Consider the following 26,506-nt stretch of genomic DNA (forward strand, 5'->3'; position numbering starts at 1 on the left):
TTTAGCCTTGAAGACACACATAGACTGAGAATGAAGGGATGGAAAAAGACATTTCAAGCGAATGGTAACCAAAAAAGCAGTAACTATACTTATATCAGACAAAATAGATTAAAAAGAGACAAAGAAAGTCATTATATAGTGATAAAGAGGTCAATATATCAAAAAAGATATATCAATTGTAAATATCTCTGCACCCAACATTGAAGGACCTAAATATATCAAGCAAAAACTAACAGCTAAAAGCAGAAATAAACAGCAATACAATGATACTGGGATTTAATATCTCATTCTCAACAATGGATAGATGATACAGAGAATCAACAAAGAAATAGCAGATTTTAACAACACTATAGACTAAATAGACCTAACAGACATTCTTTTTTAAATTATTTTTTAATTTTTTAAAAAAATATTTACCTATTTTAGAGAGAGAGAGCATGGTGGGGAGGGGCAAAGGGAGAGGGAGAATAAATCTTAAGCAGACTCAACACTGAGCATGGAGCCTGACATGGGGCTCAATCTCATGACCCTGAGATCACGACCTGAGTCAAGAGTTGGACGTTTAATGACTACACCACCCAGGTGCCCACTTTTTTTTTCTTTAAACAGATTTATTTATGTATTTTAGAGAGGGAGAGTGGGGGGGGAGGGGCAGAGGGAGAGAATCTTCAAGCAGACTTCCCTTTGAGCTCAGAACCCAACAGAAGGCTTGATCTGATAAGCCATGAAATTATGATGCAAGCTGAAACCAAGAGTCAGACACTTAACTGACTGAACCACCCAGGTGCCCTAACCTAACAGACACTCTATCTAACAAGAGCAGAGTATACATTCTTCTCAAGAAGACATGGAACATCTTCTAGGATAGACCACATGTTAGGCCACAAAACCTAAAAAATTCAAGAAGACTTAAATTATACCAAGTGTTTTTTCTGCCCACACTACCATGAAACTAGAAATCAGTAACAAGAGGAAAACTGGAAAATTCATGAACACTTGGAGATTAAACAACACTCTTCTGAACAACCAGTGAATCAAAGAAGAAAATAAAGGGGAATAAAATTTTATTTTTTAAAAAATATTTTATTTATTTATTTGAGAGAGAGAGCACAAGCGGGAGGGAGGGGCAGAGGGAGAAGCAGACTCCCTGCTGAGCAGAGAGCATGATGTGGGGCTTGATCCCAGGGCCCTGAGATCATGACTCAAGCCAAAGGCAGCTGCTTAACCAACTGAGCCACCCACGTGCCCCTCCTTTTTTTAAATTGAAAACGTTTCTTGAGACAACAAAAATGGAAACAGCATACCAGAATTTATGGGATGCAGCAAAAACAGTTCTAAAAGGGAAGTTCATTGCAATAAGTGCCTACAGTAAGAAACAAGAAAGTTCCCAAATAAACAATCTAATCTATGCCTTAAAGAACTAAAAAAAGAACAAACCAAGCCAAAGTTAGCAGAAGAAACTAAATAATAAAGATTAGGGTAGAAATAAATGAAATAGAGAAGAGAAAACAATAGAAAAGATTAAACTACAAGTTGGTTCTTTAAAAAGATAAAATTGACAAACTCTTAGCTAGACAAACCAAGGAAAAAGAGAAAGGACTCATATCAACAAAATTATAAATGAAAAAGGAGACATTACAACTGACACAACAGATATTCAAAGGATTATAAGAGGCTACTATGAACAACTATATGCCAACAAACTGGACAACCTAGAAGAAATGGAAAAATACTTAAAAACACACAACTTACTAAGACTGAATCAGGAAGAAATAGAAAATCTGAATAGATCAATTACTAGTAAGGAGATTGAATTAGTAATCAAAAAGAAAAGTGCAGGACCAGATGGCTTGATTGGTGACCAAACATTTAAAGAATTAACACCAATCCTTTCAAACTCTTTCAAAAAATCAAAAAGGAGGAAGCACTCCCAAGTTCGTTTTACAAGGCCAGCATTATCCTGATACTAAAACCAGAAAAAAGACACTACTAGAAACAAAACAAAACAAAACTACAGGCCAATATCCCTTCCTGATACATATGGATACAAAAATTGTCAACAAAATACTAGCAAACCAAATTCAGCAGTACACTAAAATGATTATTCACCGTGATCAAGTGGGATTTATTCCTGTAATGCAAGGATGTTCAACATATGCAGATCAAATAATGTGATATATCACATTAATAGACTGAAAGAAAAGAACCATATGATCATCTAAATAGATGCAGGAAAAAAAGTATTCAACCAAATTCAACATCCATTCATGATAAAAACTCAATAAACTAGACATAGAAGGAATGTAACATAATAAAGGCCATAGTTTACCACAACCATAGCTAACAAGCTCATAGCTTAAACACTGTAACAAGCCCACAGCTAACATTATACTCAATGGTGACAGGATGAAAGCTTTTCCTGTAAGTTCAGGAACAAGACAAGGGTTCCCACTCTTACCACCTCTGTTCAGCATACTACTGGACATCCTAGCTGGAGTAATAAGGCAAGAAAAAGAAATAATAAGATATCATAATTAGAAAGGAAGAAGTAACATTGTGTTTGCAGATGACATGATTTTATTTATAGACAATCCTAAAGACTCAACCAAAAAACTGTTAGATGTAATCAATGAATTCTGTAAAGTTGCAAGATACAAAACTAACACAAAAATCTGGAGCATTTCTATACACTAACAGTGGAATTTCTGAAAAGAAAATAAAGAAATTGATCTCATTTATATTATCATCCAAAGACAATAAAATACTTAGAAATAAACTTAACAGAAGAGGTCAAAGATCTCTACAGTGAAAACTGTAAGACACTGATGAAAGAAATTGAAGACACAAATAAATGGGAAGATATCCTGTGTCTGTGTATTAGAAGTATTCATACTATTAAAATGTTAATACTACTGAAAGCCATCTATAGATTCAATGCAATCCTTATCAAGATTCCAATGGCATTTTTTATAGAAGTATAAAAAGCAGTCCTAAAATTTATATGGAATCACAAAACACCCCAAATAGCCAAAGAAATCCTGAGAAAGAACAAAGCAGGAGGTATCTCATTTCCTCATTTCATGCTGTTCTATAAAGCTACAGTCATCAAAATTGTGTTGTACTAGTATAAAAACAGACATTTGGACCAATGGGAAAAAAAAATCAAGAGTCCGGAAATAAACCAAACATATATGGTCAACTAATTGACGAGGGAGCCAAGAATTCTCAGATGGAGAAAAGACAGTCTCCTCAATAAATGGTGCTGGGATAATTAGATATTCACACATAAAAGAATGAAACTGGACCCACATCTTATATCACTCAACGAAAGGTAACTTGAAGTGGATTAAAGACTTAAATGTAAGCTTTGAAACCAGGAAATTCCTAGAAGAAAACACAGAAGCAAAGCTCCTTGACATGGATCTAGGAAATGATTTTTTGGCTATGATGCCTAAAACACAGCAATAAAATAAAAAATAAACAAGTGGGACTACATCAAACTAAAAAGCTTCTTCAGGGCAAAGGAAATCATCAACAAAGTGAAAAGACAACTTATGGGATGGGAAAAAATATTTGCCAACCATATATCTGATAAGAAGTTAATGTCCAAAACATAAAGAACTTCTACACCTCAGTGGAAAATACCCCAGATAACCCAATTAAAAAATGGGCAAAAGCCATGAATAGACATTTCTACAAAAAAGACATAAGAAAGGCCAACAGGTATGTGAAAAGATGTTCAACATCACCAGTCATTAGGGAAATGCACATTAAAACCACAGTGAGATCTCACCTCATGCCTTTAAAATGGCTATCATCAAAAAGGCAAGGGATGTGCACTCTTGGTGGGATCGTAAATTGATGCAGTTACTACAGAAAACAGTATGGAGAATCCTCAAAAAATAAAAAGTAAAACTATGATAAAATACAGCAATTGCACTTCTGTGAATATATCCAATGGTAACAAAAACACTAACTTGAAAAGATGCACTGCTATGTTCATAGCAGCATTATTTACAATAGACAAGATATGGAAACCGAAAGACTAGAAAAATTTTGTAAAAATAAAGTCCTTTTTATTAACTAGTAGGAAAGTAGTAAGTCTGTTGAATATAAATCTGTGCATGAAGTTAGCATAATAATTAATTTCTGGCCTAACTGTAGTTAACAAAAATTATTTAATTTCTTCATCATCTGTGCATACTGAGAAAGAAGTGGCCTATGGAAATGCTAGTAAGCAACCGTGTTATGTTAAAAGAACAAAGTTAATTATGCTTTTGGTTTATCACTTTTTTGATGCTATAAAAGTTAACATGATTTGTTTTTTCTCTTCAAAAATCTTTTTTTTTTTTTTTAAAGATTTTATTTATTTATTTGAGAGAGAGAGAGCATGAGAGGGGGGAGGGTCAGAGGGAGAAGCAGACTCCCTGCCGAGCAGGGAGCCCGATGCGGGACTCGATCCTGGGACTCCAGGATCATGACCTGAGCTGAAGGCAGTCGCTTAACCAACTGAGCCACCCAGGCGCCCTCTTCAAAAATCTTACATGTGAAAGAACCAAAGATTACATAAGGGTTTCTGTATGAAAAATTAAAAAAAGAAAAGCAGAAATGATGAAAGCAATATGAAATACTCTTGGAGCTATTGCTAATGGAAGTCCAGTGGGCACAAGGTGGCCACACTTCAATTCTGGAATTGGGAGAGGTTTAACTGGGAAACAAATTAGCTGATTTCTTTGCAGGTTGAGTTTGGAATTGGAATTGTGATAGAAAATTCTCTGGGTACTACCTTATGACAAAGAGCACTCTGTATTTCCACACAGTCCTAACTGTGCTCATACATTCCAAGGTGCTACTTTATTATACTCTCTTCTTTTGTGCTGAATATTCTGGAGTATGGTAGGAAGGTAATTGTAGGAAGAACAATTGATCTGTGGGAGACAGATCAATTGAATATATGACACATTTCTCCTTTTCAGTTTTCAGAGGAATATATTTGGATAAAGTGCTCTATAAGGTGGTAAGACATTACCAATAAGATGTTGCCTTTTTGGAGCACCTGGGTGGCTCGGTCAGTTAAGCATCTGCCTTCAGGTCATGATCTTAGGGTCCTGGGATCAAGCCCCACATCTGGCTCCCTGCTCAGTGGGGAGCCTGCTTCTCACTCTCCCTCTGCCACTCCTCCTGCTTGGGTTCACTTGCTCCTTCTCTCTCTCTGTCAAATAAATAAGTAAAATTTTTAAAAAGAAAACAAATGATGTTGCCTTTTTACCCATTTGGGCTTGATGACTTACACCCAAATGTATGCTGTCAGTCACAGGGCATAACCTTGCATAGGAGACATGACTTATGCATATTTAGAATTAGCAGTGAAATATTGGCAAATGGCTTTTTTTTGTGATGGGTTTTAAGCCATGACCAGAGAGACCTTGCAAAAATGGAAGGAAAGTGAGAAATTCTTGGGCTCATCAACATGCAAATCTTTCAAAGAACACATGAATGCTTTGCATGTAATGTACTTGGTTTCCTAGAGAAAATAATTTTCTTTCTTTTTTCTTTTTTTTTTCTGATGGCAATACTGTTCTCAGGGAACAATCAACACAATGGTTACTGTCCCCCTTTTCACTTTCAGGGGAGAGCCATAGTAATCTGCCCCTGCCCCATTTTGTCTCCAGTATGGGAATCCTGGAGCCATCTTTCTACATACGTCCTGACTGTGACAGCTCTAAGAAGTTCCACATTATATTGCAACTTCTTTGTGCCTCCTGAAATTATCTTGGTGAGTAGGGTGGAGATAAAGGGGTGGGGATACAAGAAGCCAGAAAGGCTTATGATAGAATTTCTTCATTTGCTGGAGAATCACAAAAAACAAAATTCCTGGTCAGAGTGGCTATATTTGGGAATTGTAGCTATGTGTAGGCAGGAAGTAATACTCTCTCAAAACATCAGGTGAAGGGAGGCAGGAAAATGAGGTAATTAGGAGGGTAACTACAGATTAAGCTGTATTTATGTTTTAGCATTTTCGTTTCATACTTGTCTGACTTTAGGCAAGGTACTTACCTCCCTTATTCTTAGATTCTTTGTCTGCAAAATGGAGATAATATGGTACTTGCCTTTTAAAATTATTGAGAAGATGAAACAATAATGCATCTAAAGGGCTTAGACCGTTCCCACCTCCATCAAGTATTGATCTTTTTTATGATGCTAGAAGCCTGCTTTAGACCACCCCTTATTTCTCTCTCAGTTGGAGAAAAGGTAGGTTTGTGAATGATACTGTATATGTGAATACAAAATCTCTTAACTGGTGCCAGGGGATATATTTTGGTACTTAGCTATTTTAAGAAATGGAAATTTTAGAATTGTTTCTGGACTGTCTTTTAAGATACTTCAGAAATTACATACATTTCCTGCTTTCTTAATTTGCAGTTGTTTTAATTATTGTTCAATTGTCTTTCAAACAAGATTAAAAAAAAAACGCGCCACCAATTACTTAGCCTATTCAAGTCTTTTAGGAATAGAGTTTAAATGAATAAATAAGACTATTCAAAATAAAATAGCAGATGACTGTATCTTTACTGATAGTATTATATTTGATAATTTGTAAAAAATTAAAGGAATGTGTATTACTTATATATTATGTCCTTAGCAATGCTTTTTGGATGTTTATTCATTAAACTCTGTGCTGTGCTTATAATATTATTCAATCTTTGTTTTTTACCTATATCTTTAAAGGTCTTTTTTACTTTAGAATAAAGTCATTTTCCCTTCTGGTTTTCTTATGTATCTTTTCTCAAAGGTGTTTATATGATTAACATAGTCTTCCTAGTCAGATCATTTAGGGTTAGAGAAATCAGATTATATTCTTTAAGTAGTTCCACATATGTTTCTTATTACCAAGGTCTTGCCAAATTCAGTGACCTGTTAAAAGAAGCACAGTTTGTACCTGGCAGAATAGGAACCAGGACTAGAACCTAGATCCCTCTTTCTCCACGGGTTGCATTATCTGTCACCATTCCCTTAGGTAACAGAATTTTAGTGGGCCTGTGCATGACGGGAATGTGGTATCTAAAACAGAAGCACTGGGGGCCATGTTAAGATATTTTTTTGAAGCCCCCCATCTCTCACAGGGTTCTTTAGGTAGAGGATGACTTGAGATGTACCACTTCTTTGGCTTGTAGCAGAGTTCTTAAGTTTTTGTCCTGACATTTCTATCCTGATATCATAAAAAATCAGATTCTATAATGCGCAGAGTGTATTTTAAATTTTTTATATTCTCATTATAATATACCTGGCAAAATTTTCTGACATATCACAAAAGCTTCTGATCCCAAGGAACTCACACTTTTTAAAAAAATTCTTTTCTCAAAAGCAAAGAAATTACCCTTTGTTTTGGTGTTTGTTCATCTGTTTGGTTATATGTTATTGTAGGACAGGTTTATATAATGGAGGTATGTGATTGTGTCTAAAAAGTAGTATGCACTCATTTGGTTTTTGCTTTCTCTTGGAAGTGTAATATATATTTTCTTTTTTTAGAAGTTTTTATTTTAATTCCAATTAATTAACATACAGTGTTACATTAGTTTCAGGCATACAATATTGTGATTCAACACTTCCGTACATCACTGGTGCTCATCATGACAAGTGCACTCCTTAATCCCCATCACCTATATAACCCATCCTCCTACCCACCTCCGCTCTGGTAACCATCAGTTTGTTCTCTATAATGAAAAGTCTGTTTCTTGCTTTGACTCTCTCTCTTTCATTTTTTTCCTTTGCTTGTTTGTTTCTTAAATTCCATGGATGAGTGAAATCCTAAGGTAGTAATTTTGCTTAGCATCATATTCTCTAGCTCTATCCGTGTCATTGCCAATGGTAAGATTTCATTCTTTTTTATGGCTGAATAATGTTCCACATCTTTTTTATCCATTCATCAATTGATGCACACTTCCATTTCTTGACTATTGTAAATAATGCTGGTATACACAGGGCTGCATGTATCCCTTTGAATTACTGTTTTTGTATTTTTTGGGCAAGTAACCACTAGTGCAATTGCTAGATCATAAGGTAGTTCTATTTCTAACTTTGGGGCACCTCCATACTGTTTTTCACAGTGACTACACCAGTTTGCATTCCTACCAATAGTGCATAAAGATTCCTTTTTTTCCACATCCTCACCAATACCTGTTGTTTCTTGTGTTTTTGATTTTAGCCATTCTGACAGGTGTGCAGTGATATCTCATTGTGGTTTTGATTGGCATTTCCCTGATGATGAGTGATGTTGAGCGTCTTTTCCTGTATCTGTTGGCCACCTGTATGTCTTTTTTGGAGATATGTCTATTTATGTCTTCTGCCCATTTTTTAATCGGATTATTTGTTTTTTAGGGTGTTGAGTTTTATAAGTTCTTTATATATTTTGGGTACTAGCCCTTCACTGGATATGTCAGAGAATGTAATATTAATATTAATTTGTCCAAGAGTGACAAAAGATAAGAGGAACTAAAATCACACCTAGCTTAATGATTTTCAAATACCTTGGGTATGTTAATGATACAGTGCAAGTGCATTAGCATCTGAACATTTATTTCATTTCAGCTCCTGATAAAGGAAATTTTCAACTTTTAATATTTGTGGGCCCTGCTCCTGGGCTCCCAGGGAAGCTATACTTTAACATTTAGCAATGTCAGAATGACTCAGCAAAACCTCAAAGCATGGGCTCTATTTCTGCCTCCAGCACACATTGTACAGTCTTCTTTGTTAAAAAACAAAAACAAAAAGGAGCATTCCAAACATAAAGATAAGAAAAACAAAAAAACCTCTCTGGTTCCTATAAGATTGAAGTCATACAGCCTTGCACATACTAACAACGTAAGATAAAGTCTGTAACTTTCTAGAATGTCCTTTGTCATGATGATTTGTAACTCTTTATGTAAAAAACTTAGATAACCCTCCACCAAACATTCCCTCCCTGAAGCAGTCTCTTCTTTGTATGCCAAGCAGCTGTCCTAACTTGGGCTCCAATAAAACCCTTTTCCTTTCTCTTTCAAATTTTAAAAAAGGTTTGTTCATTTTGCATCCACTTTGGAAAACAGTGTGCAGGTTCCTCAAAAAGTTAAAAATAGAGCTACCCTATGACCCAGCAATTGCACTACTGGGCATTTACCCCAAAGATACAGATGTAGTGAAAAGAAGGGCCACATGCACCCCAATGTTCATAGCTGCAATGTCCACGATAGCCAACTGTGGAAGGAGCCGAGATGCCCTTCAACAGATGAGTGGATAAAGAAGATGTGGAAATAAAAGGAAAAAAAAAAAAAAAAGAAGAGATGGTCCATATATAAAATGGAATATTACTCAGCCATCAGAAAGGATGACTACCTAACTTTTGCATCAACACGGATGGAACTGCAGGAGATTATGCTAAGTGAAATAAGTAAAGCAGAGAAAGTCAATTATCATATGGTTTCACTTATTTGTGGAACATAAGGAATTGCATCAATACTTCAATGGATATGATCATGACTACTTCATATATAATATCAACTGTTGTCATAATTTAGAACGTCCTTTTTTTCTCCTTGTAAGGAATTGACTTTTCTATAGGTAAACATTTCAATGTGATCTCATGGTGTGAATGTGGAGTTTTATTACAGAGAAGCTAGTGCCCAGGCTGTGATCTTTTTGTAGGGTAATCTGCTATTTGGGTACTCTTCTGGGTTTTTATATAATATGTGCCTTAAAAATAAAACAATGAAAATCCAAAGGAAAAATATTAACTAACATGACTATCTTTTGTTTTTTGCTGGCCAATATCCAGTTCCCCAGTTCCATGGCATTAAGCACTCCCCCCGCCCCGTTTTTTGTCTCTAAAACTCTTAATTTGGATTTTTATAGAGATGTTGGAAGTTTGGGCGATGATATTTGAGCTCAAACTACACACAAATACATTGTTAGGATTTTTTGAGACTGAATTATCTGAAGTGACTTTCTATGTTGTCTGACTTCACTGTAATTGCTCAGTTCTGTTCCTTTGGAGAGACTATTTCTGGTCATATTTGTGCACAGTTCTTGGCTCATCTTAGAACAGAATGGGCCAGTATATTTTCCAAAGGCCTGTTTTGATTTAGGTAGAATATACTCAGTATATATGGCTACAGTTCACTTAAACAAAACATAAGAGGTGGTTTCTATATATCATACCTATTTGTTCTATTGTGCTGATTCATATAGATAATATGTTTCTGTGTATATATATATTTTAAAGGTTATACATTTAAAAAAAATTTGTGTATTCATTTGAGAGAAAGAGAGAGAGCATGAGCAGGGGGTGGGGGGCTGAGGGAAAGGGACAAACAGATTCCTTGCTGAGCAGAAAGCCCACTGTGGGGCTCCATTTCAGGGCTGTGGGATCATGACCTGAGCCAAAGGCAGATGCTTAACTGACTGAGCCACCCAGGTACCCCTGTTTCTGTCTATGTTATCAGTTTAGTAAAAAACAGCATACTTATTCTTCTCATTTTGAGACAAATACAAAGACATTGGTCAACATGCCAGGGTAGAATGGGATGGGTAGGTGATACTCAAAATAAGAAACATGACTGTATTTTCTTGAATCCATTCTTGAGTGCCAATTTTACTCCAGATTGGAGAACCCATTACTTTTATTTTAAAACAAATATGTGTACAGTAAGGTAAGGTCCAAAATTCATATGAGATTTAATGCTAAAGTGTTACAATATTAAGAAAATGTTAACCAGATGATAGACCACTTTGGGTTACATTCAGAGGCCACCAGGAATTTAAATTCACTTTCCCTGGTGGGAAAGATTGAGACCAAGTATCTTCCTGAATGAATTCAGGGATCTTTGGGAGGCCCATTATCCTTTGCCCCAAATCTTTTCTTACCCACTAAATAATGGTAGTTCTTTTGCATAATGCTTTGATACCTCTTGAGATGCAAATACCTCTGGGAAAGGTAATGATTCAAGCCATCAGCATTATATAACTTTCAGTGTCTGAAGGATATCAGAATTGTTTTTGATGTGGGGAGAGGGGTAATAACTAGCTATTCTCCCTTCATATATGTGTATATTAATATATACATATATTTAATTTTTTTTTTTTTTTTTTACAAAGGACTAACCCTAAGAAAAAGCTTTACATCATTATGTTATCACAGGAATATAATCATTTTAGAGTTATTTCTTTAACCTCATACTGTGGTATATGATTTACCTTTTGGTGTATTTAGCTTTATTAGGATTATGATCTGTTTTAAAATTCTGTTAATCATACTACGCTGTAGGAAAAGATTCTAATTCCATTATGCAAGACTTGTGTTAAGTTCACAAACAACTGCCCAAACCTTTAACCCCCAAACACTTACCATCTGGAAAATATAATTTCTTTCATTCCTAAGTTTGTATAGGTTTGTACTTTATAATTTAATTACAGGATTGTTTATGGTTTCGTATTTCTTCTCTGATAGATTCTACCATTATCTATCATATTTAATACCAGTAGTTAAAATTGTTTTGTCCTGTTTTTTTTCCTTAGTTTTCCAGATACTTACTAGTAAAATTAATAAATTGTAAAATTAAACCTATTCCTATCTGTAATATATAATTCAGGTGGTTGAAATCATACCCTTTTTCCCTATTGTAGTTATTTTCGTTTAATTTCTTTCATCTATTTTTACTCCTCTATTACTTGCTAATCTACAGATGCCATAAACACTACATGGCTGGGTGAATATGATGTTCTTGGAGAGAAAAATTACCAGTGGTCTGTCTAGGGGCAGGAAAGACATTGTATTGCTCTGTGCTTCACACTTTACAGATATAAAATTGAGATACTAATAACTTGTTTTGAACCTAATTCAATTGTAGAATGAGAATGAACATATATATAAAGTTCACAGTATTGCAAAATTGCAAGATATATTATTGCTTAATCATTCATCTACAAAGTTCTTTTCACTTCCTGATTCTGAGGATTAAGAGAATAATGTCTTTATGCCCTCAGTTTAAAATTACTCTTATTTTCTTGAAAATACCAAAATTAATATGGGTTAATTTGGAATTTATAAATTTTAACTTTGTTTTACAAATTTAATATAGAAAGTGACAATCCTGAGATTTGTGAAAGAAGTGCAATAGGTATATGTATTATTCTCATTTAATTAAGAAAACTGAACAAATCTCTTGAATGGTTCCTACTTCTGTGTTGTTGTTTCTGACCTAGACTGTCTACTGATTCTTATGTGTGTACTCAGGAGTGTTATTCTCATCTAAACCTTTCATAGTGTCTTTTATTGTGAGTCCTTGGAGATAGAGCTCTTAACAGTTATTTTTTTATTTTTATTTTTATTTTCATTTACCTAAGCTTTTCTTCTGCTGAACATTTTAATGATTTTTGCCATTGATTAAAATCCAGTATTGTTGGGGCTCCTTTGTTGATTAAGCATCCAACTCTTGATTTCCACTCAGGTCATGATCTCAGGATTATGAGATTAAGCCCTGTATCAGGCTCCATACTCAGCAGGGAGTCTGCTGGAGATTCTCTCTCTCCCTCTCCCATTGTTCCCCCAGTCTCTCTCTCTCTAAAATAAACAAATAGGGGTGCCTGGGTGGCTCAGTCCATTGAGCCTCTGACTCTTGGTTTTGGCTTGGGTCATGATGTCAGGGTCCTGAGATTGAGCCCCAAGTCAGGCTCTGTGCTCAGTGGGGAGTCTGCTTGAGGTTCTCCCTCTCTCCCTCCCCCTCAAATAAAAATAAATAAATCTTTAAAAATAAATAAATAAATCTTAAAAAAAAAGGTATTGTCTTCAGGTGAACTGTTGAATTTTTATCCTAATTCAATTTAAGAGTTGTTATGATTCAGGCTCTGGATAAGTTTGTCTTCTTGGCACAAATTCCCAATATAGAACGTATCATAAGAACTTTATTTCTGATGCTGGGAAAAATTCCTCTGCAATAGATCAGATTGGGATGCATTTTATTTAGGCTGGACTTTTTTGTTTGTGTTTGTTATTTTGACTATTTCTCATGTATCCATTAAAACAACATTGTTTAGAATTTATGAATGTATATACATAGATATGTTTAAAATATAATTTTAACTGGTGATACTTCTTCATGTTGTAAAACAGGAACTAGCAAGAGTCACATATTATGATAATGTGAGAGGTATGTATTCTTTCTGCTTGCAGGGACTGGAAGGAACTATGCATTAATTATCACATGATACAGCTCTAAACTTCTACTTCTAGAAACCTCAACAAAAACAAGGTGCTCAACTTTTAAATCTAAGTATAATAATTTTTAGTGAATAACTTAGGCCCCTACATTTCATTCACATGTACTTGGCATTAAGTAGTTACCTTTCTTTGGAGGATTACTATAAAAATATCTAAAAGTTTGCAGAGATATGAACCACATTTGAGAGCTTTTAAAAAGCACCCAGAATACTTTTTTTTTTTTCACACTGCAGCATTTTACTAAGGAATATTTAGATGAGAATTTCGAAAAGTAAAAAAATTTAAGACCTTTAAATAAAGAATCCATCCAGGTTTTCCTTCTGATCCTGAAAAGTAGGGAAGAGAGCTGAAAGTTGCAGTGCAGTTAATAGAGAGGTGTGCCTCATCTGTTGAATATAAGGAAGGCACTTAGCTTTTTCATTTTGATTCTTGTGATATGGTCCTGTTATGTTCTCTGAAATCTGAGCTCTCGTGACTGTGGCAAAGGGTCTCAAACCTTTTTTGGTCACCTTAGTCTCTCCCAAATCTATAGTGTAGTAACCATAGTCTCACTCATCTTTCTGATAATGCATTAATTAAAAGCATTTCAAACACGACCCAGACCCTTACATCAGGCCAAGGAGATCACTGGAATAAAGGAGCAGGGGATGTAGTGACCTTATGTTGCAGGTGGCTTCTTTCTGACAAAGAATTTTAATTTTTCTTGATCCCTGCTATAGCTTTTGATGCTGGGAATCATGGTGCTCTCTTGAATGCCTGGAATTCATTGTGGACCTTAGAAGTACGGTCCTGCCTCAAATTTTCATTTCTGCTTATTTCTGAGGAAATAGTTTGGAACTGTTTTTATGTAGTTCCCAACTCAATGGGAAAAATGTAGTTGCTTTGGGATTTCTGTATTAGAGTCCATGTCTTTTTATTTTTGTAACTGTGTTCTTCTGGCATTTTTCAATGAATTGAAACATTTCTGTACCACATTATCATGATTTTACTCATTATCATTTACTTATTATTAATTAGGAAGGCATTTAATGGAAATATACTCTTCTCTCTGACAGAAGAAACATAGTCTGGTGTAGATAATTTTCTTTTTTTTTTTAATAAAGATTTTATTTGTTTATTTAACTGACAGAGAGAGAGAGAACTAGAGAAAGAACACAAGCAGGGGGAGTGGGAGAAGGAGAAGCAGGCTTCCTGCTGAGCAGGGAGCCGGATGCTGGGCTCGATCCCAGGACCTTGGGATCATGACCTGAGCCGAAGGCAGCCACTTAACCGACTGAGCCACCCAGGCGCCCCTGGTGTAGGTAATTTTCAACACTTGAGTATTTGCAGATTCTATTCAATATTTCAACCAAAACTTCTAGGAAAAAAAATTCTAGGAAAAAATATACTTTTCCAAACAACTAATTGTTAATATAGCAGAAAGAAGCTTAAAGAAGTCATGGGATTCTTCCTGTAAAGGGAGAAAATTATCTGAACAAATAAATTATTTGACTCCAGTCTGTTTTCCTGTTCAAATTTGAAAGAAAATTTTGTGGATTAAAAAAAAAATAGATGTACAGAAAACTGAGCTGTTTGACAAGGCCGTGTAAGACAAAGCTATGAATTAGGAATTTTTATTTTATTTGGCAATATCTCTATCTGTCCTTATAGATATATTCCTTCTTGGCAATATGTTCCTTTTCCAATTATCTTCTAGGCAAATTCATGCCACAGTTTTACTTTCTTTCTAATTTGTCTCTCTTCAAGATTTACCTGTATATATCTCTTTGCTTCTCAGTCAGTAAAAATAATATAAGGTTTTATCAGCAGATAATGTAACAACTCTATTGATAACTTTATACTTTCTGAGGACTTCTAGAGATAAGCATTCTAAAAATTAATTCAGAGAAATTAAAAGATGATGGTGGAATTAGAAGTACCAAGGACTATGTATTTTTGTCCTGACAATTTTTGTAAGCATCTTTCAAATTACACCTACTTACTTTTGTATGATAACTATTCTCTAATATTAAATACATTGAATTCATATAACAGAAATGGTTCACTTGTTATTTAAAAATGGAGTTCATTAATTATTAGAGTAAAATGGAGTTCATTAATTATTAGAGTGGTTTACATTCTAAAGTAGTTTCAGAATTGTAGTTACTAAAAATTTCTTTTACTCATACTATATTTAATATATAAGGTTTGATCATAAATAATAAAAATTAAACTCACAAGAAGAAATCTAAGCCTATCTTTCTTTTTTTTTTTTTTTGTAATCTAAGCCTATTACTGGAATTTTCTATGAAAGCATTGCTCATGTCCCTATAGAATAATAAGAATTTTACCAGCAATTACATGTTTATCTGAAAAAAAAATAGTTTCATATGCATTTTCTCATGTGATTATCTTAATAACCATATGAGGAAGAACGCATATTTTCACCTTTGTACAAATGAGAGAATTGAAGCCTTAGAGAAGTTAATAGATTTGCTCAAGGTGGCCAACCAGTGTATGGTAAAAACAGGAAGAGAAGCAAAATCTTTGGTTTCATGGACAGGTAATTGTTCCATCATTATTAGTTAAAAGATATAAGTTATTGAAATTCAATCTCATATCCTCCCTTTTACTCAGTACGTATATATTAAGCACCTGTAATATGTTTTGATCCATGGGAGGTACAAACAGGTACAGACATGACTTTGCTCAGAAGGAGATCCAGTCCTAGATGGGAAGGTTAAGGCATCCAAACAGATATTCTGATGCAAAGTAGGAAGTTGAAAGTGCCACAACTGAGAAGGAGAAAGCGCTGAATGAATCTAGAAAATTCTGTAGCTTAGAAAGGAGTGTAACAGTCTTCATGCTGGGATGTGCATCTAGGCATGGCTTTGTAGGATGTCTAAGATAGAGGCACATAGAGATAAAAGAGGAAGAGAGTATGCAAAAGCAAAGGGAAGATTGAGAGCAAAGATACAGAGAGGGAAAAGGATATAGGATATAGAACTTGTCTGCATTTTGCTTGCTTCACATCAATAGCCTTTTCTGTTAACACTACCGTAATAATTATTTATGTGTTTTGAAGGAGAATCACGGAGGATCACAGAGGACCACAGTGCTCAGGCTTGATCATTTAGAGTTACAGTGGTCCAGGGTTATGTTCCAGACTCTATTTTCAAATATGTTTGCTTAGTAAACAGCTGTAGGAAGAGAGAGATATGGATCCTGAGCAAAGGAAAAGAATATTTACTGCCCATTATAAAATATTCAAGTTCCTTAAGCTCAAGGTTCCTCTCCTATAACAAACATAATGCCTGTGGAGGCATCTTCTTGAGCTTGTCTGTGTCAGCCCTGTGGGATTTGGGGGCAAGGAGGATTCACAGCAATATGCTGATGTTTCTGCTGATGGTTGTGCCATGAGTAATCAAGTCCCTTGTCTTTGGTTCAGGAATCTATGTCTTCTGTCAGTATGGGGTAACTGAAGCAGGTCAACTTGTTAGCTTATAAGCAGGATAAAATTTCAGACCCTTATTTTCTGATGTTTTCCAGATTAGTAAACCAACATAGAGATTTTTAGAAAGATACATATAGAGTGAGGTTTGTCACAACATTTTTTTTTTTTTTTAAAGATTTATTTATTTATTTATTTGACAGCGAGAGACACAGCGAGAGAAGGAACACAAGCAGGGGGAGTGGGAGAGGGAGAAGCAGGCTTCCCGCGGAGCAGGGAGCCCGATGCGGGGCTCGATCCCAGGACCCTGGGATCATGACCTGAGCCGAAGGCAGACGCTTAATGACTGAGCCACCCAGGCGCCCCACAACATCTTTTTTTTTAAGTCTGGAAATTAAATTGAGCCTGAGTCCAGATGTTGCTATACTCTTCAGTTACATGAGCCAAACCATTTCCTTTCTTGCTTAAGCTTTCTTAATTTCCTGCCACTTGCAACCAAAGAATCCTGATTAATCTTGTTATATGGGAACCATCAAATAGTTTATTTTATCTGAAAATATAAGATGCAGGAATGGGATTACATGAAAGATTAGGTTGAAAATGGACTTCTGGAATAGCTGTGGATTTGTCTTGGAAAGAATCAAAAGAATGGGATCTTTCCATTAGACTGAAATTTTTTGCATACACTGAATTCATGAATACCAAAACAAACAAAAAACACAAAAAACTTGTTCCAGTGTGTTCTATGTACATACTCAAGTAGTGAAAAAGATTATGTAGTCTTTAATTATTATTAACTTTGAGAAGACCAGGAATTTACCCATAAGCAAATTCAAGTCAGGTGACTTACCTGAAGCTCCACTAAGGCCTGAGAGTAAACCATAGTTTCTGTGATTGCCTTTAGTGACTCTGTGTCTTCTTTGGCATATTTCATTTGGAAGTATATCATCAGGTAAAAATTAAAAAATAAAAATGTACAAAACAGAATGTTTTGTTATATACGTTTTAAGTAAAAGGATAGTCTTTAAAGATTTTTAAAATTTATTTATTTGAGAGAGAGAGTGCGAGCGCGACTGAGCCGGGGGTAGGGGCAGAGAGGGAGGAAGAAGAGGAGGGAAAGAGTCCCAAGCAGACCATGTGCCAAGTGCAGAGCCCTACACGGAGCTCGATTTCATGACCCTGAGATCACCACCTGGACCAAAACCAAGAGTCCAATGCTTAACTGACTGAGCCATCGAGGCACCCCGAAATGATAATCTTTAAACTCAAGGGTTTCATATTTTTAAGTATGGGACAAGATATATGTGACATTATGAAAGGAGCATTAGCTTGGTATAATTTTACCAGCATTTTTGCTGGAACCCTGGGTAAGACATAAATTTTCTTAGTCTTAGATTTCTTATGTGTAAAATAGGATAATTAATCCTATTTTCACAGACTGACTGAGGATTAAGTGAACTATACTATTTGTGAATGTGTTTAGCAAGTACTTGGAAGAAATATGGGAGGTACTTTATCATATTTTTTTTCCTTTCTTTTTATGAGGTGCAAATATAAGAGGTGTTTTTTGAAGTGCTCAAAATAATAGGTGATTTTAAAAGAATAAATGCTTATCTTTTTAAAATAAGTTCTGAAATTCTCCGATAAATTGATCTGAAAGATTAATATATGACATATAAAAAATAAAAGTGGTGGGGGCTTGCTTGCCTTCCCAAATATTAAAACATAGTACAGAATAAAAATAATCAAGAGAGTATAATAAGCATATAAAAATCAATAGATTAGTAGAATAGATTAGATCATCTTAAAACAAAATGCTAATATGTATAAACTAATTTATAAAATGAAACAGATAAGAAAGAGATTTAATTCAACAAATGTTAGAAGAATTGGCTGCTTGGGGGAAAATCATTATATCATTTACTAACATAATTTTCATTTGGATCTAGAAAAAAAATTCTTAAAATGGCAAGGGATTTTTTTAAGCATAAAAGCAATGGAAAAACCAATAAAGGTAAATATTTAGTACTTTGACCACATAAAAACATAATACTTATGTATGTCAAAATATAAATAAAAAGCAAGTAATGAACTGGGAAAATATTTAAAATAAATATGAAAAAAGTAGAATTATTGCAAATGATTGAAAAATCACCACCCAGTGGAAAAATGAACAAAGTTCATGTATAGCCATGTAATAGAGAAAGAAAAACAAAGGGCCTAGTAACATGGAAAAAAATTCAACTTTACTAGTAATCAGTCAGATACTAGTAAAGCGAGATTACCTTCATTATTACTGGAAATTTTAAAGAGATCTGGATTTCTGATAGGTGTGTAAACTGATACAAATGTTCTATAAGGAAGTTTGTTAATATGCATTAAGAAACTTAAAAATTCACATCTATTACTTCCCTGATCCTAATCCTACATCTAAATCTAATTCTACCCGTAGCCATTACTACAACATTCAAATCTACTTTTAGCACACTATTCAAATAAAATAATCATAATTCTCATTCTATTTACTATGTGTTTGGTATAGCATGGTTTATAAGAGAAAAGCGGGCAATGAAAATAATATAAAAATAATGAAATAGTTAAATATCATGCCACCATTAAAAACTCATACATAGAAAATTTTACAGAAATACACAGTCTGGTACCTATTATGACCCCCCCCCGCCAAAATGCATTTAAAAAAGAAGGAAAGAAATAACACCAATAATGAGATCGTGCTTATTTCAAAATGGTAACATTATAGGTGTTTTTAATTTTATATTTTATACTTTTGTGTGTTTTCCAAACCTTTTTTTTTCACAATGCAGTATGTTTCTATAAGTAGAAAAATAATCAATGTTTTAAAAATAAAGTCCTCAAATAAAAAATAAATATTCTTCTCTTGGATCAAATCAGCCCTACTATAAAATTTTATGCTACTCAAATTTCAGAGCACCTAATAAGGTAAGAAAAATTAATTTGATTTTATGGTACAAAGGTTCAAAATTGAGATGCACACTACATGCTTGTGATATGAATATTTCTAATACTGGAGCCACCAACGGAGAGTACACTATTTTGCATATTTTAGCTCTTTTCTCCTAGCATTATGTGACCTTATGCTTGATTTGCATAATTTAAATGACTCCTTTGAGTGGCATGTAGTTGCATAATTATTCTTTTAATTACTGTTATTAACCTGTTTGTGTAATAGCAGATAATTTGAATAGATCATTTTCATTTTTCAGTTTTTGCAGTTTCATAAGCAATATAGATAGACTATATCAAAATGAAAAAATTATGTGAATAGACATAAAGAGAACTAGAGAAAGATCTTTAGGATCATAGATTTGTCTTTTTCCTGAAAAGAACAGAGAAAAACCTACATTATTTTTCTAAAGTATCTGTTATATCTTGTATAATTGTGGCAAACCATATATTGATAAAGTATATATGGTCGATTCTAGATAGCTGTATAAAAATCCTATTCAAAGTCAAATGAATTTTGATGCTATTTTCATTTTCTAGGTTCTTTAAAAACAAACTAATATGTTACTTGTAAGAATCTTTAAAATTTAAGTTACCTAACAACCTTTTCCACTCTTAGATTTATTAACACAAATAATAAAGCTCTTACAATTATAGGGTATGTCCGATCCTTTAAATTTCCTTATTTATCTTCCAAATAGGCTAGGCACAAGGATTGTGGAGGTGAGGCAGATGTCTGACACCCCATGAGGCATAGAACATGGTTCTATAACTTGGGATCAGAAGGGACTGGACAGCTAAGGCTGGGACGTTACAGCTGTCACCTCTTATAATTAACCAACATTTCTTTAAATTTCCCTGCACTTTGTCATAAAGAAGCATCTGATCTGTCATAATTGAAGTCAATTTTGTTTTCTTTGTGCATATGTCTGTGAGGTGTTGTGAAGACAATCAAGATAGAAGGCAGGGTCCTGTCCCTTTTGTAAAGAGCTTACACTTCCATTGGGGAAGGCCAACCATTGTGTATGTCTTTTGCCCTCAAATAACAATAGAACTTTTGAGCATCAAAATGTAGCATAGAGACAATAGATTGTCCCAAAGGACAAGTCACAGGATGCTACATTCAGAAGGCTAAGAGCAAGTTTAGGGGTTTTTGTTAAGGTGGAAGGGCTAGAGTTTGCCAAGACCAATGAGCATTTGGAATCAAGATACAGAATTGAGACAGACTTAGAATCAATTATATTGAACAGTAAAATTACCCTCTTGAGTCAGAAAATCTTTCTAGAAGTATTCCTTTCTCTCTCACTTCCTAATTCCAATAAGTTACCAAATCTGTCAGTTCTACCTCTCTAACATCTCTCCCACCTGTACCCTACACGTGCCATCCTTGCTGCTCTTGCCTTAATTTACTACCCGATTAACTCTCAGTTCAGCTACTGGAATAGTCTTCGAACTGCTTTCCTTGCTTACTGTCATAGATCCCCATAAACCCATCCTATATTCTGCTGTCAGTATGATCATTCTGAAGTGCCAATTATGACCATGTTAATCCCTTGCTTAAAACTCTGATCTCTTCATGTTAGCTCTAAGGTTGAAGTATGTGAAATTGCGGATATTGAACTGGTTTTGACCTACAAAAAAAAGCAATTTCATAATGTAACTGCTTAAAACTTGTATCAGAAGATTTGGGGCTACCAGTAACAGAATATCCAACTAAAATGGCTTAAAAATAAAAACAGTTATCTCAGACAAAGAATACTTACATTACCTTCAAGGTTGTGTTCCATACTCTCTTTTTTCAAGAATTTCTCTTTTTCTTTTTTCCAGGTAGAATTGACCAATAAATATCCTTCCTAAAAATAGCACTTATTATTACAGATTATTATTCAATTGATCATAACTCTTAGTGTCTTCCTCTCCTAATAATCACAAGTTCTTTGGAGGAAGAGCCATGTCTTATCTCCATATTTCCAGAGTTTTCCACAGTGTGTTGTGGGTTGAGAGAATGAATGACTAGGTAGATGAACAAATAATTGACTAAATAGCATATGACCAGATCTTATACCGTAGTTGTATAGAATAATACAAATGTCCCCATTACTTGTCCTGCACTATGGGTTGCATAGTGGAAACTTTTAGAACAGCACATCCTTTTCTCAGATTGCTCCAAATGAATAGTGATAAATGAGATTGTTGCCAAAACATCTATCTTCTTGTTTTCAGGTTTGACAGTGTAAGTACAAATTAATATCAACATCATGATAGTTATTGTGTTACTTGCCTTCCAGAAGCAATCAGTGCAAATCAGTAGCCTTCACAAAAAGCATTTTACTCCTATCCCATATAAATATTGTAACCATATAAATTTAAAATTATACTTTATTTATTTTAAGTAATCTCTACACCCAATGCAGGGCTTGAACTCATGACCCCAAGATCAAGAGTCACATGCTCTTCTGACTGTGCCAGCCAGGTACTCCCAGAAAGAACTCTTGAAGTTGCTAGGTAATACTGCCTGCAATATTTGTTAATAAAAAAGCAAGACTTACTTCATTCAATGATTCTTATCTAATGACATTCAAATACTGCATATTATAATAAAATTAAGTGATTTATTATCACTACATTTTATATTTTATATTGAAAGCCTTATGTGATAGAGTAAAACAATAATGAAATAGATTCTGAGAGCATATGTTAAATATCAAATAAAATAGTCCTGTAGATTATCAACTAGAGGTCATAAAGTTATATAATGTATTTGATTTCCATAAAATATTATACATTCCAAGACACCTAGTGGATGTCTGAAACCATGGATAGTATCAAACCCCTTATGTTTTTTCCTGTAATACATACTTATGATAAAGTTTAATTTATAAGTTAGGCACAGTAAGAGATTAACTACCCTATGACCCGGCAATTGCACTACTGGGTATTTATCCCAAAGACACAGATGTAGTGAAAAGAAGGGCCATATGCACCCCAATGTTCATAGCAGCAATGTCCGCAATAGCCAAACTGTGGAAAGAGCCGAGATGCCCTTCAACAGATGAATGGATAAAGGGGACATATGGTCCATATATACAATGGAATATTACTAGCCATCAGAAAGGATGAATACCCAACTTTTACATCAACATGGATGGGACTGGAGGAGATTATGCTAAGTGAAATAAGTCAAGCAGACAAAGTCAATTATCATATGGTTTCACTTATTTGTGGAACATAAGGAATAGCATGGAGGACATTAGGAGAAGGAAGGGAAAAATGGGGGGGGGAATTGGAGGGAGAGATGAACCATAAGATCCCTTCGTTCTCGTGAAACAAACAGGGTTTTGGGGGGGGGGAGATTGGTTAGCCTGGTGATGGGTATTAAGGAGGGCACGTACTGCATGGAGCACTGGGTGTTATATGAAAACAATGGATCGTGGATCACCACATCAAAAACCAATGATGTATTGTATGGTGACTAACATAACATAATAAAATTAAAAAAAAAAAGAGATTAACAACAACTATAATAAAATAGGATAATTATAATGATCTTCTATAATAGCTGTATGAATGTGGTCTCTCTCTCGAAATATCTAACTGTACTGTACTCACCCTTTTTGTGATGATGTGAGATGATAAAATACCTATATTATGAGATGAGGTGAGGTGAATGACATAGGCAGGATAGTCAGAAGGAGGGTCATCTGCTTCTAGACCATGGTTGATTGCAGGTAGCTGAAACTGTGGAAAGCAAAGCCACGGGTAAGCAGGGACTACTGTTTAGATCAAGAGATTTTGCTGAGGTTCTCATAGCTTGTACTCAAAAGAAAATTCTCTATTTGGAATTGCATGTAATAAATTTATGATTCCTAAAATTGATTGCCATATCTAACACTCAAGGAAGTATAGTGGAGTTAGAGCTGTCGGGCCTTACTTATTAATTCCACCTCTCCAACTCCTTTGAGATTCATACCTTTTTTTTTTTTCCAGTTGAGAATTTTTCAGAGGTGAGCAGTGAAAAGAATATAACCAAGTCTGGCCTTATGTAATAGAACACACAGAAATTTTATGTGGGCTACAAAAAAACAGTAAATCTGAGTACAAAAACTTAACACTAGGATGAGCAGTATATTCCAAGGTGACTTGTCATCATACAATGGAAGAACATGTGCATGTGCATGCACATCCACATGAAAATAAGCAAGAGTACCAATCTGCAACTTCACTGTAAAAGATGTCTTACTGATAATTTTATTTTCAGATACTTTAGTTAAATTCAGTCATCTTAGTATGGCAAATTGGAGAAACCACTCTGGTTTCGGGTGACACCGTGACTGGGGAGGTATTTATGGGAGGAGAAAGATTCACAGATACTTGCTGGAATTATACAAATTAGCAATTTTACGTAACAAGCAATATCACTGTGAATCTCTGACCCCTTTCCCCTATACCATTCGGATCAGGAATCAGGAGAGAGAATGTTAAGCCAGACCAAGGAGGGACTAAAACCAGAATCTCCCCTGAATTAAAAGGCATGAGGGGATGGAGATCAGCTGCCCAAAAGGACTAGGCAATATGGACATATCATAGGTCATTAGCTATATGAACCTAGAAGGTAGATCAGAGATAGCATTAGGCAGACATGTGGAACACATAGGAGTCCCTTTGAGCAAGTCTGGAGTCATGCCTAAGATTCAGGTTGTCAACCCTGGTAGAGAAAGAGCTCTAGGCAGCAGCAGCAGCAAGTCATAAAACTCATTCAGAGAGAGACTGGAGCCAAACTTAAAACCAGATCAGCCACAGGAGGGCTTCACGGAGAGTGATCTTGACAGATGGGGTCTCTTTTTCCTCCCAAGCCTAGCCAGAATTAGTCCCAGTGTGGTCTCCTGCTGAACCCATAGGTGGGAGAACCAGAGGAATGCAGAGGCTGGTTCTCTTAGTTACTGTTAGTTTCTGAGGCGATGCCACCTGGGCTGATTGCCAGGCAACAGTGTCACCCCCATGTCTGACTTTCTATATCTGCTCCAATCAGAATCTCTAGCTGTGCCCCCCTTCTCTCCTTACTGCACCCTCACCCCCAAACACATTTTCCTGGATTTATCACTACATCTTTATGAGAATGCTTCTAGAACTTTTATGGAAATGGATAGGAATTTCCTTCTCTCCTGGACAAGAAAATGTTAACCCTGTTCATCAATCAGCACTCTCTCTGTCCACGTCTCACCTCTGAATGACTCTAACCCACCTTCTTACAGCTTTGTACCACAAGACTGATTAGGCTCATTAATATGTCCATTTTGCTTTTTGATTCCCATGCCTCCTTGCTTTCCAGATAATCTGCCATTTCTCTTCTTCCTCTACAACAAGTGTTCTTAATGTGAGTTCTATGAACACATACAATTCAGATGATCTTTTAATCTCTTGAAATTATAATTCAAATTTTGGATATGTTTCTGAATATGAATTTTTCTGAAGAGAGTCCATGATTTTCATTGGATTTGCAGTGGGGTTGGCGACATAAAATAGTTCAGAACCATTAATTTATGATAGTTTTATTCGCTGGCTTCCTGTCATTCCCTTTGTAAAAGAACAGTAGTACCACTACTACAATCATTAATGAAATTTGTACAGCACTTTGCAACCTACAATATTCTTTAAAATATTCTTTTGTGTCCATACTTCCATTTGAAACTCATGACTTCCACAAGGGAGGGTAGGTATTATTATAGCCACTTTATAGATGAGGAAAATCAGACTCAGTGAGGTTAAGAAACATCCAGCTAAGTATGTGACAGAGCTTGGACTAGTGCACAAGTATCTTGACTCTTGGTCTGAAAGCAAAGAGATGGCTCTTTGCATGGCCAAACCATTTAGTGTTTACTTGGGACTTCTCCTTCTTCAGGCTGCATTTTTTCCTCTTTAGTGCTGCCCTTGATACTATAGAATAAAGCTGGTGTGCATTTTATCCAGATTTCTTCTATTTCCAAATGGACTGCCACATAATGTGATTTTTCCATAGTGCCTTGAATCTCCTCCAGTATATTTAGAAGCAAAATGATTCACTGATTGAAAACATAAGACAGGAATCAGTGGTTCAAGAAACTAAATGTGTCTCTGGTTTAGATTTGCTGAGTTACCTTAGGCAAAACACTTAACCTTTCTTTCTCAATTAATCTGTGAAATGGAGTTAAAATATTATCTTATACCAGTAAAGTAACAGTTAATAATTCATTGAACACTGAGACATTTACACCTGCTATGTAAATAAAAATGTTTCTGATGCTATTTTGAGCAGGTCAGTGTTTCCTGGGCTAAATTAATAAAAAAAAGTCTTGTGAGTCCAAGATTGAATGTGTAATTCATTTCCTGATTAGACTGTTTATAAAAGAAATACACATTTTTTTCTGCATTTCTTGTTGATTATTTCTCCCACTAAATTTACTGTCTCATCAAAGCAGTGTTTGTTCATTCGTAGAATCATTTAGCATGTATTGGACTATGGGGACCTGAGATGGAACTTTTCCCATTTAAGAAAATAGCCACTCTGTATTTAGATTCCTGTAGGGGACACTTTAGGAGACTGATGTTGTTATATCATGCTTACAAATACCTCATCTGGGTTTGGAGTCTCTGATATATCTGCTCATTCAAGATAGCAGCACTTAGCAATTCAACAAGATGTAAGTTGGCTAATAAACAAAGCCAGTATTCTCTGGGGGTTTGAACAAAACTTCCTGTGTTTGACTCTGGTTGCCCTGAAGTTGTTTTAAGCCCAGCCATGTTGATGATGTTTCCCCTGGTGCACTGAACAGCTCATGCAATGTCAAAGGGCATTGACCTTT

At 35.1% G+C, this 26,506-nt stretch overlaps 1 protein-coding gene across 1 annotated transcript in view; it reads left to right on the forward strand.

The window, feature by feature from the left end:
- LOC116632261 overlaps positions 1-26,506 on the forward strand; it is a 598,396-nt gene that overhangs the window by 152,089 nt on the left and 419,801 nt on the right. Inside the window, exon 2 of the mRNA XM_032404037.1 lies at positions 5,630-5,776. Within this exon, the coding sequence (XP_032259928.1) occupies positions 5,630-5,776 (147 nt within the window). The remainder of the gene's footprint in view (positions 1-5,629; positions 5,777-26,506) is intronic.

This window comes from Phoca vitulina, unplaced genomic scaffold, assembly GCF_004348235.1.
Source record: "Phoca vitulina isolate PV1807 unplaced genomic scaffold, GSC_HSeal_1.0 scaffold6, whole genome shotgun sequence".
Taxonomy (NCBI): domain Eukaryota; kingdom Metazoa; phylum Chordata; class Mammalia; order Carnivora; family Phocidae; genus Phoca; species Phoca vitulina.